This window comes from Macrobrachium rosenbergii, chromosome 15, assembly GCF_040412425.1.
Source record: "Macrobrachium rosenbergii isolate ZJJX-2024 chromosome 15, ASM4041242v1, whole genome shotgun sequence".
In the NCBI taxonomy this organism is placed as follows: domain Eukaryota; kingdom Metazoa; phylum Arthropoda; class Malacostraca; order Decapoda; family Palaemonidae; genus Macrobrachium; species Macrobrachium rosenbergii.
The window spans coordinates 52,422,656-52,436,797 of record NC_089755.1 but is presented as its reverse complement, the minus strand read 5'-3'; the positions used below and the strand labels follow the sequence as shown (position 1 = coordinate 52,436,797).

The 14,142-nt window shown below is 35.7% G+C and overlaps 1 protein-coding gene across 2 annotated transcripts in view; it reads right to left on the bottom strand.

Annotated features, from left to right (window-relative positions):
• LOC136846710 (uncharacterized) overlaps positions 1-14,142 on the bottom strand; it is a 71,735-nt gene that overhangs the window by 54,421 nt on the left and 3,172 nt on the right. Inside the window, exon 1 of one of the 2 annotated variants that reach the window (XM_067117818.1) lies at positions 10,305-10,862. The exons of the other annotated variant lie outside the window; for it this stretch is intronic. Within the exon in view, the coding sequence (XP_066973919.1) occupies positions 10,305-10,377 (73 nt within the window). The 5' untranslated portion in view covers positions 10,378-10,862. Of the gene's footprint in view, positions 1-10,304; positions 10,863-14,142 lie in introns of those variants that run through there. 2 annotated transcript variants of the gene reach the window in all.

Here is a 14,142-nt window from a genome sequence, read left to right as displayed (position 1 = left end):
TTATATAAAATAAAAACTACTGAGGCTAGAGGGCTGCAATTTGCTATGTTTGATGATTGGAGGGCGGATGATCAACATAAGAATTTTCAGCCCTCTAGCCTCAGTAGTTTTTAAGATCTGAGGGCGGACAGAAAAAGTGCGGACAGAAAAAAGTGCGGACAGAAAAAGCCGGCACAATAGTTTTCTTTTACAGAAATCTAAAATCTCCGTGAAAAATGAATAACGTTACAGAAATCAGAAGAACGAGACAGAACGAGAGGCTGGCGACATTTTGCCTGATACAAAAAGGGTATTGATCGAACCTGCAATAAACCTTAGCGGTCTGGTGCGAATTGCAACAAGTCATATTGAAGTTTTAATACCGACAGAATAAATAAAGGGGTATAATGCAATCTAATGCAATTCTCTCTCTCTGTCACAGTCAGCCAACTGTTTAGAATCTATGGTTTTCAAATTATGAAAACAATAATAAACAATTAGACACCAAATCCGTAAGGAATATCTTTTCTTCTTCAGATTCAAAAATTTTATTATTATTAATTAATATTATTATTATTATTATTATTATTATTATTATTATTATTATTATTTATAGATCCTTAATTCAGCAGAAGAATCACTAAGAATATTCATATATATATATATATATATATATATATATTATATATATATATATATATATATATATATATATATATATATATATATATATATTTATATATATGTATATAAACATAAATAATATATAGTATATATATATATATATATATATATATATATATATATATATATATATATATATATATATATATATATATATATATATAAAATAACCGCTTGGGTACGCTGCGTCAGTATACTGAAGATATATTGACTGACGAAGAGCTATTGATGTCTTAGAAAAACACGTCCATTAACGCTCCAAGTGCTTTGCGTGTAGCTCAGGCTTTGTTATTTTGAGCAACAGATGCACATACTTTCTTACACACTCACATACACAGACACAAGCACACACATTATATATATATATATATATATATATATATATATATATATATATATATATATATATATATACATATATATATATATATATATATATATATATATATATATATATATATATATATATATATTCCGTTTCCCAGAATTCCCTCTCTCTCTCTCTCTCTCTCTCTCTCTCTCTCTCTCTCTCTCTCTCTCTCTCTTCTAGCACGGGAGGGTAAGGGCAATTACAAGTACATTTCATTTTCAATCACGAATGTGCATGCCTTATGCCTTTTCTCTCTCTCTCTCTCTCTCTCTCTCTCTCTCTCTCTCTCTCTCTCTCTCTCTCTCTCTCTCCCGGGTTAATTGCACGCATGCAATTCAACCATCGCACGGAATACTGCAAATAACTTTAAAAGGGTCATGTATTTCCAGAACTTTTTAACCTTGGCTAAATTAATGTTTCAAGAAATCAGTCATTAATTGATATTTTGAGAAGGGGGCGGGGTTATATTTACCTTTCAAAACACAATACTAAATTAGTCTTCAAAAAGTCGAGGATAATTTGTCTTTTCAAAACTGACGCTTTTGAAAGTTTAGGCCAAATTGATTTTCTCTGAAGTAGAGAAAAATTTACTTTAAAATAAAAATGATTATCTTTTAAAAAGTCAAGGAAAAAATATTCCTTAAAGATTCAGATCTAAAAATAAATCTCTCGGTGAGTTGCTAATCGATTTGGGCAGTGTCACTGCAGATTATAATTAACCGATCAGTCAATTAAGTTAGCAATTCGCATGTGTAAATAAATAAATTTCTATCCATTACGAGGCTTCTAAAATTAACTAGCCTTCATTAACATACCACAACCAATTCGGCATTAGAGACACTGAGAGACCTAAAGCAGTGAGAGCCCTCCTATGTTGAGAGATTATTTGTTTTATGAAACCACCTACATTGAGAGACTAAATTCAATGAGAGACCATGTGCATTATGAATCCACCTACATTCAGAGGCCACCTATATTGAGAGACCCCCAAGAGATCACGTATACTGAGAGACCCTACGTTCAGAGGCTACGTATATTGAGAGACCTCTACGTTAAGAGGCCACCTATATTGAGAAAACCCATACGTTAACAGATCACATATCTTGAGAGACCCCCTACGTTAAGGGATCGCATATATTGAGAGACCCCCTACGTTAAGAGGCCACCTATATTGAGAGAGCCCCTACATTAAGAGATCACATATATTGAGAGACCCCTATGTTAAGAGACCATGTATATTGAGACGCCTACGTCAAGAGATCACGTATATTGAGAAACCCCCTACGTTAAGAGGCCACGGATATTGAGAGACCCCTCCATTAAGAGATCACCTGTATTAAGAGACCCCCCACGTTAAGATACCACCTATATTGAGAGACACCCATACGTTAGAGGACCACCTATACTGAGAGACCCCCATACGTTAAGAGACCACTTATATTGAGAGACCCCTACGTTAAGAGACCGCTAAAATCAAGCAAACAGTCTTATTAAGAGACCACCTATATTAGAAAAACACCTTCAGTGAGAGACCTCCTAGATTAAGAGACCACCTGTATAAGAGATCAGCTTAAGAACTTCACTAAGAGACAAAGGCCCATTATATTAAGAGACAATCTGCATGCATTAAGAGACCAAATAAATTGGAGACCATCTACGTTAAGAACAGAGAGACCACCCACATTAAAGGGCCACCTATATTGAAAGACCACCTCCAAGTTAGAGATTGCTAGCCCCATGAAATTTTTTCTTACAACAGCTAAATTATTCTCATTAATACCGGTTGTAGCCACTACAGTCTTCTAACTACCAAGTACTTAATTCACTTGTGAATTGACTTTGCACCAATACCGACTGAACAGAACCATTTTCTATTTAATAACCCATTGTCAGAATGTCAGAAATATATGACGTCTATTATCATTAACCATAATAATTAATATCAAATTCTTAGTAAAAATAACTAAAACCCACAAAACTCACGTGAAAAATGAAACCTTTACGATTTACTGAGGACTAGTCGTTGTAACAATCGTCGTCAATGACCCTGTTAGTCGTGACGTCAGACAACATACGATCAATAAGTGGAATATAAACATCGCACCAGGTTTATAAACATCACTTGTGCGTATATTTTTTTTTTCTGACAACACCAAGGCTCCACTCGACATAGCCCTTCCGGCCATTATGAAAGATGTATGATTGTTATTGTAGACAAAGTGCGTTTAAATTGAACAGGCCTATCAATAAATGTTTTTTTTAAGAACTTGCCGAAGAAGCTTCCGCAGTCCAGCTTTCCGTTAAGTGAATTAATAAAATAAATAAATAAATAGAAAAGCATAGTCGGAAACATTTGTAAGAGAAGGTAGCTAAACTCTTAAGATTTAGAGGGATAATAGCACAAATTAAAGTCCTTCGAAAAGAAGGCATCGTGCTTACCCCATACAAATGGGAAAAAACACGTTAAAAGAGAAAGAAGAAGGATAATAGCACTTATAACGTGAGGCAGCTCAAGACTTGAGAAAACCGGTTTTCACTCAAAAGCAAAAAACACACAATTTCATTAACTGCCTACGCTCTTTGCGCTACGTGCTGCATACCCATTAATCACCATGGCGTGGCATCTTTACATTTTAAATTCTTATTCTACGCAGTTTTATATTTAAGTGAAAAATGGATAAATTCTTATTCTACGTATTGAAACATAATTTTCTTATCTTTTATAAGAGAAAATATACAATATTTTAGTTTTGAAAGCAGAATTTTCATCAAAGTTGACTTAAATTTACCAAAAATTAACAAATATAGTTTTACCCCACCGTTCGGGTTGACAAATATTTTTAGCGCGTACATTTTACAAATAATCTATGTATTTCAATGTTAACATTTTTCTGTAGTTACCCATATAAGATTTTATCAGCATATATCTATTTTTTTATTATCCTTGATTTTATAAATCGTCTAATACCATTCAACAGATCTGACACTCCTGAACTACTGTACAAACACTTGCAAAACGCAAGCCGGAAGAAGATAATTTTGATCCATCTGATAGCGAGACAATCAAAATGTGAATAAATATTCGTATCCAATGCAGAAGTACCCATTTGGAAACCATTTTGCATAATGAGTTCGAAATTCTGAACCTCGTATTCCCTTCTCTGGCTGTCTAATGATAATAGTTTTTAAGGAATATATTTTGCATTAAATAATCTCTTCGTTTTATTGTCTGTATTTTAGTGCAAGGTTTTCTTGTTTTCATTCGACCGAATGAATTCCGGCTGTTATTCGGCTGGAAGGAAGGTCTGCTTCCCTTGTTCGATTCTAAGGTTTCTTGTCTTTATTCGACTGGGAGGATTCTTCTTCTTTTTATTCGACTGGAAGGATTCTTCTTCTTTTAATTCGACTGGAAGGATTCTTCGTCTTGCCTTTATTCGACTGGAAGGATTCTTCTTCTTGTCTTTATTTGACTGGGAGGATTCTTCTTATTTAATTCGACTGGAAGGATTCTTCGTCTTGTCTTTATCTGACTGGGAGGATTCTTCTTCTTGTCTTTATTCGACTGGAAGGATTCTTCTTCTTGTCTTTATTCGACTGGGAGGATTCTTCTTCTTTTTATTCGACTGAAAGGATTCTTCTTCTTTTAATTCGACTGGAAGGATTCTTCTTCTTGTCTTTATTTGAATGGGAGGATTCTTCTTCTTTTAATTCGACTGGAAGGATTCTTCTTCTTGTCTTTATTTGACTGGGAGGATTCTTCTTCTTGTCTTTATTTGACTGGGAGGATTCTTCTTCTTGTCTTTATTCAGCTGGAAGGATTCTTCTTCTTGTCTTTATTTGACTGGGAGGATTCTTCTTCTTGTCTTTATTCAGCTGGGAGGATTCTTCTTCTTGTCTTTATTCTACTGGAAGGATTCTTCTTCTTGTCTTTATTCGACCGGAAGGATTCTTCTTCTTATCTTTATTTGACTGAAAAGATTCTTCTTCTTGTCTTTATTCGACTGAAAGGATTCTTCTTTTTATTCGACTGGAAGGACTCCTCTTCTTATTCGACTGGAAACACGAATGCTTTCATTCGACTGAAAACTTTATTATTGTCATACAAGGTAAGGACTTCCCCTTGTTTCAAGACCAGTAAAATATGTTCTATCACTGTATGCAAACGCATCCAATAAGTATCCAATTTGTGTTCTTGTCTCACTGGGATATTTAGCCCCGAAAAGTTCTTGTGGATCTTTCCTAGATACTCGTAGCGACCCCCAGCCACGTTCGGGGGTCGTTACCTAAGAGTAATATTTCTTTGGGGTCATTATCTTTGTGATACTTACGGTCTTTTGTTTATGTCAGGGGTTCCCAACCTGGGGTACATGTATCCCCAGTGGTACATTTGTATTCTTTATGTCAGGGGTTCCCAACCTGGGGTACATGTATCCCCAGTGGTACATTTGTATTCTTCACGGCGGTTACATTGGATCTGAGAGAATAGCCAGTGCTGCGCAATACATGATGTAATCTGCATTGAGACTGCACAATGTTGTGTATTTTTTTTTTTCTAATTTCCTCTTGTTAGTAAGCAAAGCTATTACTTAAGTTATATCAAGAGTAGGGTGAATACCATTTGTTTTTCACTATTATGGAACTTCCCCGGCTGTGATCTGTGCCCCTACATGGCCTGAAAAGAGGCAGCCTACACAAACATATTTCATAATAAAATTATATCACAGTATCAATTTCATTGTTTTTCTCTTTCATCCTCAGTTTTTAAGGGTACACAGGAATCTATAAAAATGCACAAGGGGTACAGAAGAACGAAAAGATTGGGAACCACTGGTTTATGTTTTGGCGGTTATCCCCAACGGGCTTGTACTAAACACGCCGCAAAGGTGGATGCATGCCGGGTTGAAACCCATGTGGGTCACTACCTAGGAAAGACCCGTTCTTGTTGTCAAATATTCCACTTTCGTTAATGGACAGACATCAACCGGTCCATTGTGCTTCACCCTTTCGTGATGCGTTTTATCTTTGTTAATGGAACGCAGCAAGTGCGGCGCCTCGACAGTTAAATGACTCTATAATTTTATCCTTCAAACTTATGGGCAATTCGCCATTACGATCTACTTAACGTATGAGGTGCACATTATTTCCATTCGGCAATGCGGTAAGGTTCTTGGGACATGAATGTAAATGAGCTTGGGCCATTACTCAGCGAGTCAGGAGCTTGCATATGATAAAGAGCTCAGACTATTACGTGCCAAATGAGTTTGATCAATAAGAAAGGCGCAGCTTACTTTTGCCACGCCCGAAGAACTTGATTATGACAATTTCGCGTTCGTGTGTAACTGGATAAAGCTCGTTATGGTCAGTTCTAATTGCGAGGTGAACTTTAACCTTTCCACGGGTTTTCCAAGCGCAAGCGCTTCCATGCCGCCTTTATGTGTTGTGCTTCCAAACTTGAAGGGGCGCTGAATAATCCCTCGGATTCCAGCGCTTGGCTTCAAGCCTCAATTTCATATTCCATTCCAAACTTGAAGGGAATCTTGGAACTGGAATTTGAAAGTAGAATGCACGCCAAACGCTCGGACCTATGAGGTCATTCAGCGCTGAAAGGGAAATTGAAAGTAAAGAAGGTTTGAAAGGTGTAACAGGAGGAAAGCCTCGCTGTTGCATTGTGAAGCAATTGTTAGGAGAGGGTGGAAAGTAAGATGGAAGAAGGATAATACGAACAGAGGTACAGTAAAAGGAATGAAAGGGGTTGCAGCTGGGAGCCGAAGGGACGCTGCAAAGAACCTTAAGTAATGCCTACAGTGCACCGCATGAGGTGCAATGATGGCACTACCTCCCTACGGGGGAATTCAACTAATGGTCTCCAGTCTTGGTGTCACACGCTACATATCCAATATCTTCACCATGGAATGACGCTTTCACATTCAAAATAAAAACTGATAAATTCTTAATGTACGTGTAAATCCGACTTTATATACCTGAAGTACCAAGTCTTGCCAAATTTAAGCTTGAAGAAGACAATCTTCATCGTTCTGGTGTGGTCCCAGTTAATAATTAATCAATATTTCTATTGTATGCAAAAGCACTATTTGGAAATCATGCTGCATGATGAGTTCGTAATTCTGAAACTTGTATTCCCTCGGCTGCAAGTTCTGATGCAAGCCACGTATATATATATATATATATATATATATATATATATATATATATATATATATATATATATATATATATATATATATATGTATATATATATATATATATAAATATATATATATATATATATACATATATATATGTGTATATATATATATATATATATATATATATATATATATATATATATATATATATATATATATATATATATATATATATATATATATATGGTTTGCATCAAAACTTGCAGCTGAGGTGAATACAAACTTCAGAATTACGAACTCATCATGCAAAATGGTTTCAAATAGTGCTTTTGCATACAATAGATATATTGATTAATTATCAATTGGGACCAAATGTATGTATGTATGTATGTATGTATGTATATACTATATACACATATATTTCAGTTGCATTCCATACAGAAAAATAAAAGATGTAAAAGGTTAGAATATGGCAAACAGGTTCGTCCTCCAATGGACCTCTTCTTGGGGCGTTTATTAAGGAAAGAAAATGGTTTAACGATTTATGTAGCGAAGGAAGGCGCAAAATCTTTAACATACAAATTACTGTCACCAAAACAGTTTAAGTGCTATTCTTAATTTATTGTACTCTTTTGTTGTTATATGGTTTTAGTTCAAACTACTAGTTTTTGGTAACAGTATTTTGCATGTTAAAGATTTTGGTCCTTTCTTCGCTACATACATCGTATGTACACATATAGTATATATATACACATATACATATATATATATATATATATATATATATATATATATATATATATATATATATATATATATATCTAGGGCAGATGCTTGCATGGCTTCTGAATCTGAATCTTGGTAACGTGACGTCTGACTAAACATTGGGGAATAGAATGTACTGTAACTGAAGGCATTTAAAACGCCAAAATATAATGCAATACTCAGTAAGGATCTGTTCTTGAACCTGACTTTTAATTATATATATATATATATATATATATATATATTTTAATATATATATATATATATATATATATATATATATATATATATATATATATATATATATATATATGAAAAACAGTCCTCCCGCGCGAGTATTTGGATGACTTGATTCACACCCATGCTTCCTTGCGTTCATTAAAACTCCCGTAGGGTCTAAGAATAATAAAATCAGACAGGTAGATACTTTGATGGCATGATATTGCAGTAACTCAACCTCTTGGGAGAGCCGCAGTATATATAAGAATCAAAACCTCCTCCTGATATTATCAAGAAGCAGATCGAGTCGGAAATACAAAAGAGTTAAACATTATAAAAAAAAATACCACTGAACATGGAGAGCAACTTTAGAATTTTTCAAGGAACAAAATTATTAAAAAACGTGACCACAGTGAACAAAAATATGATAGGTGTGGTGCAGATATACTCCACTGCATCTATTTTTAAGAATATTCAAATATACGACACGCAGAGTATTCAGTAAGATCCCTCGTGAACAAACAAGCAAAATAGTTGGGAAACTTAAATACATTTAGGGAAAGAAAGCACACATAAATACATATAAATATATATATACATATATAATATATATATATATATATATATATATATATACATATATATATATATATATATATATATATATATATATATATATATATATATATATATATATATATATATATATATATATATATATATAAATAATATTATTCATTAGATGAAACCTATTCATATGGAACAAGCCCACCAAAGGGGCCACTGACTTGAAATTCAAGCTTCCAAAAGAATATGGTGTTCATTAAGAAGAAATAAGAGGAAGTAGAGGAACATACAGAAAGACGAACTCCCACTTATTAAAAAAAGAATTAATAAATAGATAAATAGATAAAAATGTATTAAAATGCAAGAAGCATAGTATTAGGGTAGTAATGCATTGCATTTTCGCTTGAACTTCTCAAGTTCCAACTGCACAACATCCTCTGAAGGGAGGCTGTTCCACAGTCCAACGGTGTGAGGAATAAAGAACCTCTGGAACTGAGAAGTTCGACAGCGAGGCACATTTACTGCACATTTATGCTGCTGTTCAGCGAATCTGGTTGCCCTCTCTCAGCAGATAAAGGGGATCAGGGTTCAATCGTGAATGTGAAAGATCTCTGTTGAAATGCGACTTATGAAAAAGTGACGAACAAGAGATAATCCATCGATGGTCCAAGTCAGAACTGCTGCTATTAGGAAACAGAAACCTACTTCCACTAACCACTCTATCTAAAAAGAGATGAATCTCTGGCAGAAGCAGACATCCACACCGGAGAACAGCATTCTAGTAAAGGAAGTACAAAAGACCTAAAACCCGTTCAGCTGATTTTATCACTATCATAAATATATATGAAGCCTTAAGAACAATACCTAACTTTCGTGCGGCATTTGAACTTGATCGACTTAGTACATACCTAGCTATGCTTTCGTAAATACAATGAGTTAAGAATGCAGACGCCATGGTGGGCAAAAGATTAAGATCCAATATTTTCGATTCGCCAGTTTGTACCATTTGTCTAAAAATGGGCAACCAATACTTATAGACAGTATATACATACTTAATGGAACTTACAAGAGTTCAATTTAGTAAAACCTCAGACATGTAAAAACTTAATACAACAGGCATGCATTTAGATATGCTCGTATCAACACCAACTTACTAACGGATGTTCCAATTAAATTCAATTTACATATGTGAAAATGCGTTTACTTTATTTCCATGAATACATGCATTCCTGTACAGTATAACCCGCCTGAAGTGAATTGCAAATTGCGTATTTTTATATTATATATATATACACATATATATATATATCTATACATATATACATACATATATATATATATATATATATATATATATATATATATATATATATATATACACACACACACACACACACACACACATATATATATATATATATATATATATATATATATATATATATATATATATATACACACACACACACCGTGTGCGTCTGACTGTAAAGATAATAAAAATAACAAAATAACAATTCATACGAAAAGTGGAAAAAAGTTTAAGGGAAACGATCGAATAAAATTCTGAATCTTACCCGCTATCCCGCACAATACGAAGAGAACCAGGACCGAGACGCCGGTGGTCCCAGCCAATTTTGGACGGCTCATTATTCCTTTAAAATTTCGTCACTCCGTGGTCCTTGTGTTCTCGGGACGTTTCCGTCATTCACCTGTTGGACCCACCAATTAAAATCAAAGACTACCTTTACTGTCTATCAGCGCCTTGACTGCCGTTTCACTTGACGGTTATTTTGCGCAGCTTCGAATTTCAAAACGGTTTACCAGCCGCCGGGTAGATGGCGCGAGCTTTTCCCACTCCGGTCTTCGAGAACATGGGAACCGCCGCGACCAGCGTCTTCAAATCTGCACAAAATAGGCCAAGGGTGAACGAGGAATCTTGAAGCGACAGGAAAGCACCTTACACTCCTCGGCAGATCTGGTGGCAGACTGACACGAAAGTGACGATAGGTCGATAAGCACCTTGGGACCCTACACAGTGGGTCTCCAGCGATGGCACCTGTGTGTTTTGGTACTCACGTTGCCAGGCGACTTGTGGGCTGCAAGTTGCAGCTTATATACCCAACCACGTACACGTGTGGGAGCAGCGAAGGAAGTGATCAATTACAGTTATCTAAAAATAAAGTCATTGTTTACCCCCCTTTAACTGTTGTTAGTAAAAGAGCACAGTACAGTATTATAATCTCTGTTCTACGACTTAGTACAGGAACCAACGTAACTTACTGTAAAACAGAATCTGGAGAACAATGAACAAGCAAACAAGACGTGATATTGATTACTTCGGCTTCAGAGGTCTTTGTTTAAGTAACAAACAATTTATGTCTAGCATGTTTTTCAGGTATGATATATATAGGCTATAAGAAAGAGCAAAGAAATTGCTTCATGGGATATTAATTTCATCGGTGTCTTTAACGTCGTGCTATGCACAGGGCCTCTGTGGGAAAGTCATGCTATTTTGGCTGTTGTTGCGTTGCTTGCGCCAGTATTGTATTCAAAACGAACTGCAGTTTGATTTAAATTCATTACAATTCTGCATTTATATTGGTGATTTGCAGCCCAGTATACTTCATTACACACGGCTTGAAGGGGAATTCCACTTGCCTTTCAAGTGGTTTTACTTCCACAAATCCATACTTATCTCACCCCCCCCCAAGAGAGTATGCATACAGTGCACTGTATGCATTACTTATTAAGGTTCTTTGCAGCGTCCTTTCGGCCCCTAACTGCGACCCCTTTCATTCCTTTTACCGTACCTCCATTCATCTTCTCTTTCTTCCATCTTACTTTCCACCCTCCCCTAACAATTGATTCATGGTGCAACTGCGAGGTTTTCTCCTGTCACACACTTTCTACTGTCCACTTACGTTTCAGAGCTTAATGATCTCATAGGTCCCAGGGCTTGGTCTTTTGGCCTAAATTCTATGTTCTATTTTATTTCTACTTATCTCCGGCCTACCGTCTTATAATTCCCATCCAAGGAAGTCTGGGTTTTCCCAGAGTCCTTCTGGCGCCCACAGGAGCCCAGCTGACAATATCACGTAGGTCACTGTTCTCCCCAGTTGGTGCAAGGGACATGTCCAGACCATCTACATCTTCCGTTCATTATCTCATCTACAAGTAGAATTTTTGTATTTCCCCTCATAGAATCCTTTCTTATTCTACCGTGCCAGATGATTCCTAATATTATTCATGAAACTTTATAATAAAACTGACAAAATTAGTCTGTTTACTAAATGTCATACCATGAGCCTGCTGTAAATTAACGCAACTTCGATCTATTTGATAGCCAAATCTTATTCAGCTGCCGAGAGAGAGAGAGATATTAACCATGTTACAAACGAACCATTTCAACACTATTCACGAGGGTAAAATTGAAGCTTAAAGTATTTATCACTCTAGAAGAAAAATGGGAGTGTTTGTTTTATGTGTACGTCCACTTGCTTGACAGCGCATGCGCGATTCTGTACGTATGGCGGCATGCTAAACACTTCAGAATATCGAGCCTTCACCCGTTCTACCTACAAAGCCCAATTCCGAGGCGGAATGACGTGTGGAGAAGCTTAAATATACGTGTCCTTGCTGAAGGCAACTGAACAGGGCAATGTTTTCTTGGCGTAGCGTAGCGACTACAACGAAGGCGCTACCAACGGCCTAATATCGAACCCAATGTCCGTTCAACACATTCATGGTCCTAAACGAATTTTGGTATACCGCCACTGACCCAAGTTAATATTGCTCCTGTCAGGGTATGCGTTGACAGTTCCGTGGGTATGTTTTACCAGACCGATATATTTTTTCCCTAAAGTATCAATATATTTGCGCAGAACTGAATCAATTATATGCTATATATTGCAGTGGTTCTAAAAATTTTGGTATCCTCGTCTGTTATGTGAAGTTATAATATAAATGAAAAAAAATATATATTGAATGCTTAATTTCTATTGCACATTCTACGTAAGAAAGTATTTTGACTTTTACTCAAGTCTTAAGAAATAAAGACTTTAGATTTTATACATTATTCCTTTGACAAAAAATTAAAATTAAAGCACTGCTCCTTTTATTACAAACTGGAATTAAAGCATTATTTCTTTGGTAATTAATAGAAAATAAATTTTAGAGAGTGCCTCGTTACCCCCAGAAACGGCTTAATTACCCCCACGGGGGTAATTACCCCCAGTTTGAGAACCACTGCTATATTGTATGTGCCTATGACAGTAAATCATAATTACCCACAGGGGTAATTACCCCCAGTTTGAGAACCGTTGCTTTATTGTATGTGCCTATGACAGTAGATCATAATTACCCACAGGGGTAATTACCCCCAATTTGAGAACCACTGCTATATTGTACAGTATATGCCTATGACAGTAAATCATAATTACCCACATGGGTAATTACCCCCAGTTTGAGAACCACTGCTATATCGTATGTACCTATGACAGTAAATCATAATTACCCACAGGGGTAATTACCCCCAGTTTGAGAACCACTGCTATATTGTATATGTCTATGACAGTGACTCATAATTATAGGCTGTAAGAATTATGAGGACATACATTTCTTAGTATACAAGGGAAGGTGCAATTATGATTCTGAATGAGAAAGTATGACAGATGACAAGGCTGATAAAGGAAGAGTACTGCTGCGTCAATCGATAGGGAAAAGGAAGTCTGAATCACGCGTCTGTTATCAAAGTTATTTGAGAAGTTTGAAAGTAAACGAAAAATATAAAGGAACCCCCCCAAAAAAAACTTAGAACTGATAGAGGGGCAATGTGGAGAGTGCTCAGAATGTATGGTATAGAAAATGAGAGCATCGGCGTCCGCACCATATTTTCCAAGGGGGTTTTAGGGGGTCTTAATACATACATGGTCATTTCCGGTATCAAGCAGACAAACACTTTTGACCCTTTGAACCAGCAGGTTAATTCCAAAAAAAACATTTCTTTAACGAATTAAGCAATTTATATATATATATATATATATATATATATATATATATATATATACATACATATATTTAGGATTTGGCGGGGGCAAGTGGCCCTCCTTGCCCCTACGTGCGGGCGCCTGCATGGTTGAAAACAATTAAAAGTTTTTATGGCTGAAGCTAAGAATGTTAGAATATGTAGAAGGGACGAGAGGGACTGTTATGGTGAAAAAAAAAAGGGTTCTAAGATGAAGCTGCGTTATGTCTTCATGGCTGCTTTATGTCAATTTCGATGGAATGATAGAAGAATTAGAATAATGTATATACAAATTTGTGGGTTAGAAACTAGTCTTAATGGAGTGCGCAACGGTTGATGTTTCAAGGTGATGCAATACGAATAAGGATCATGAACAAAAACTGTAGAAA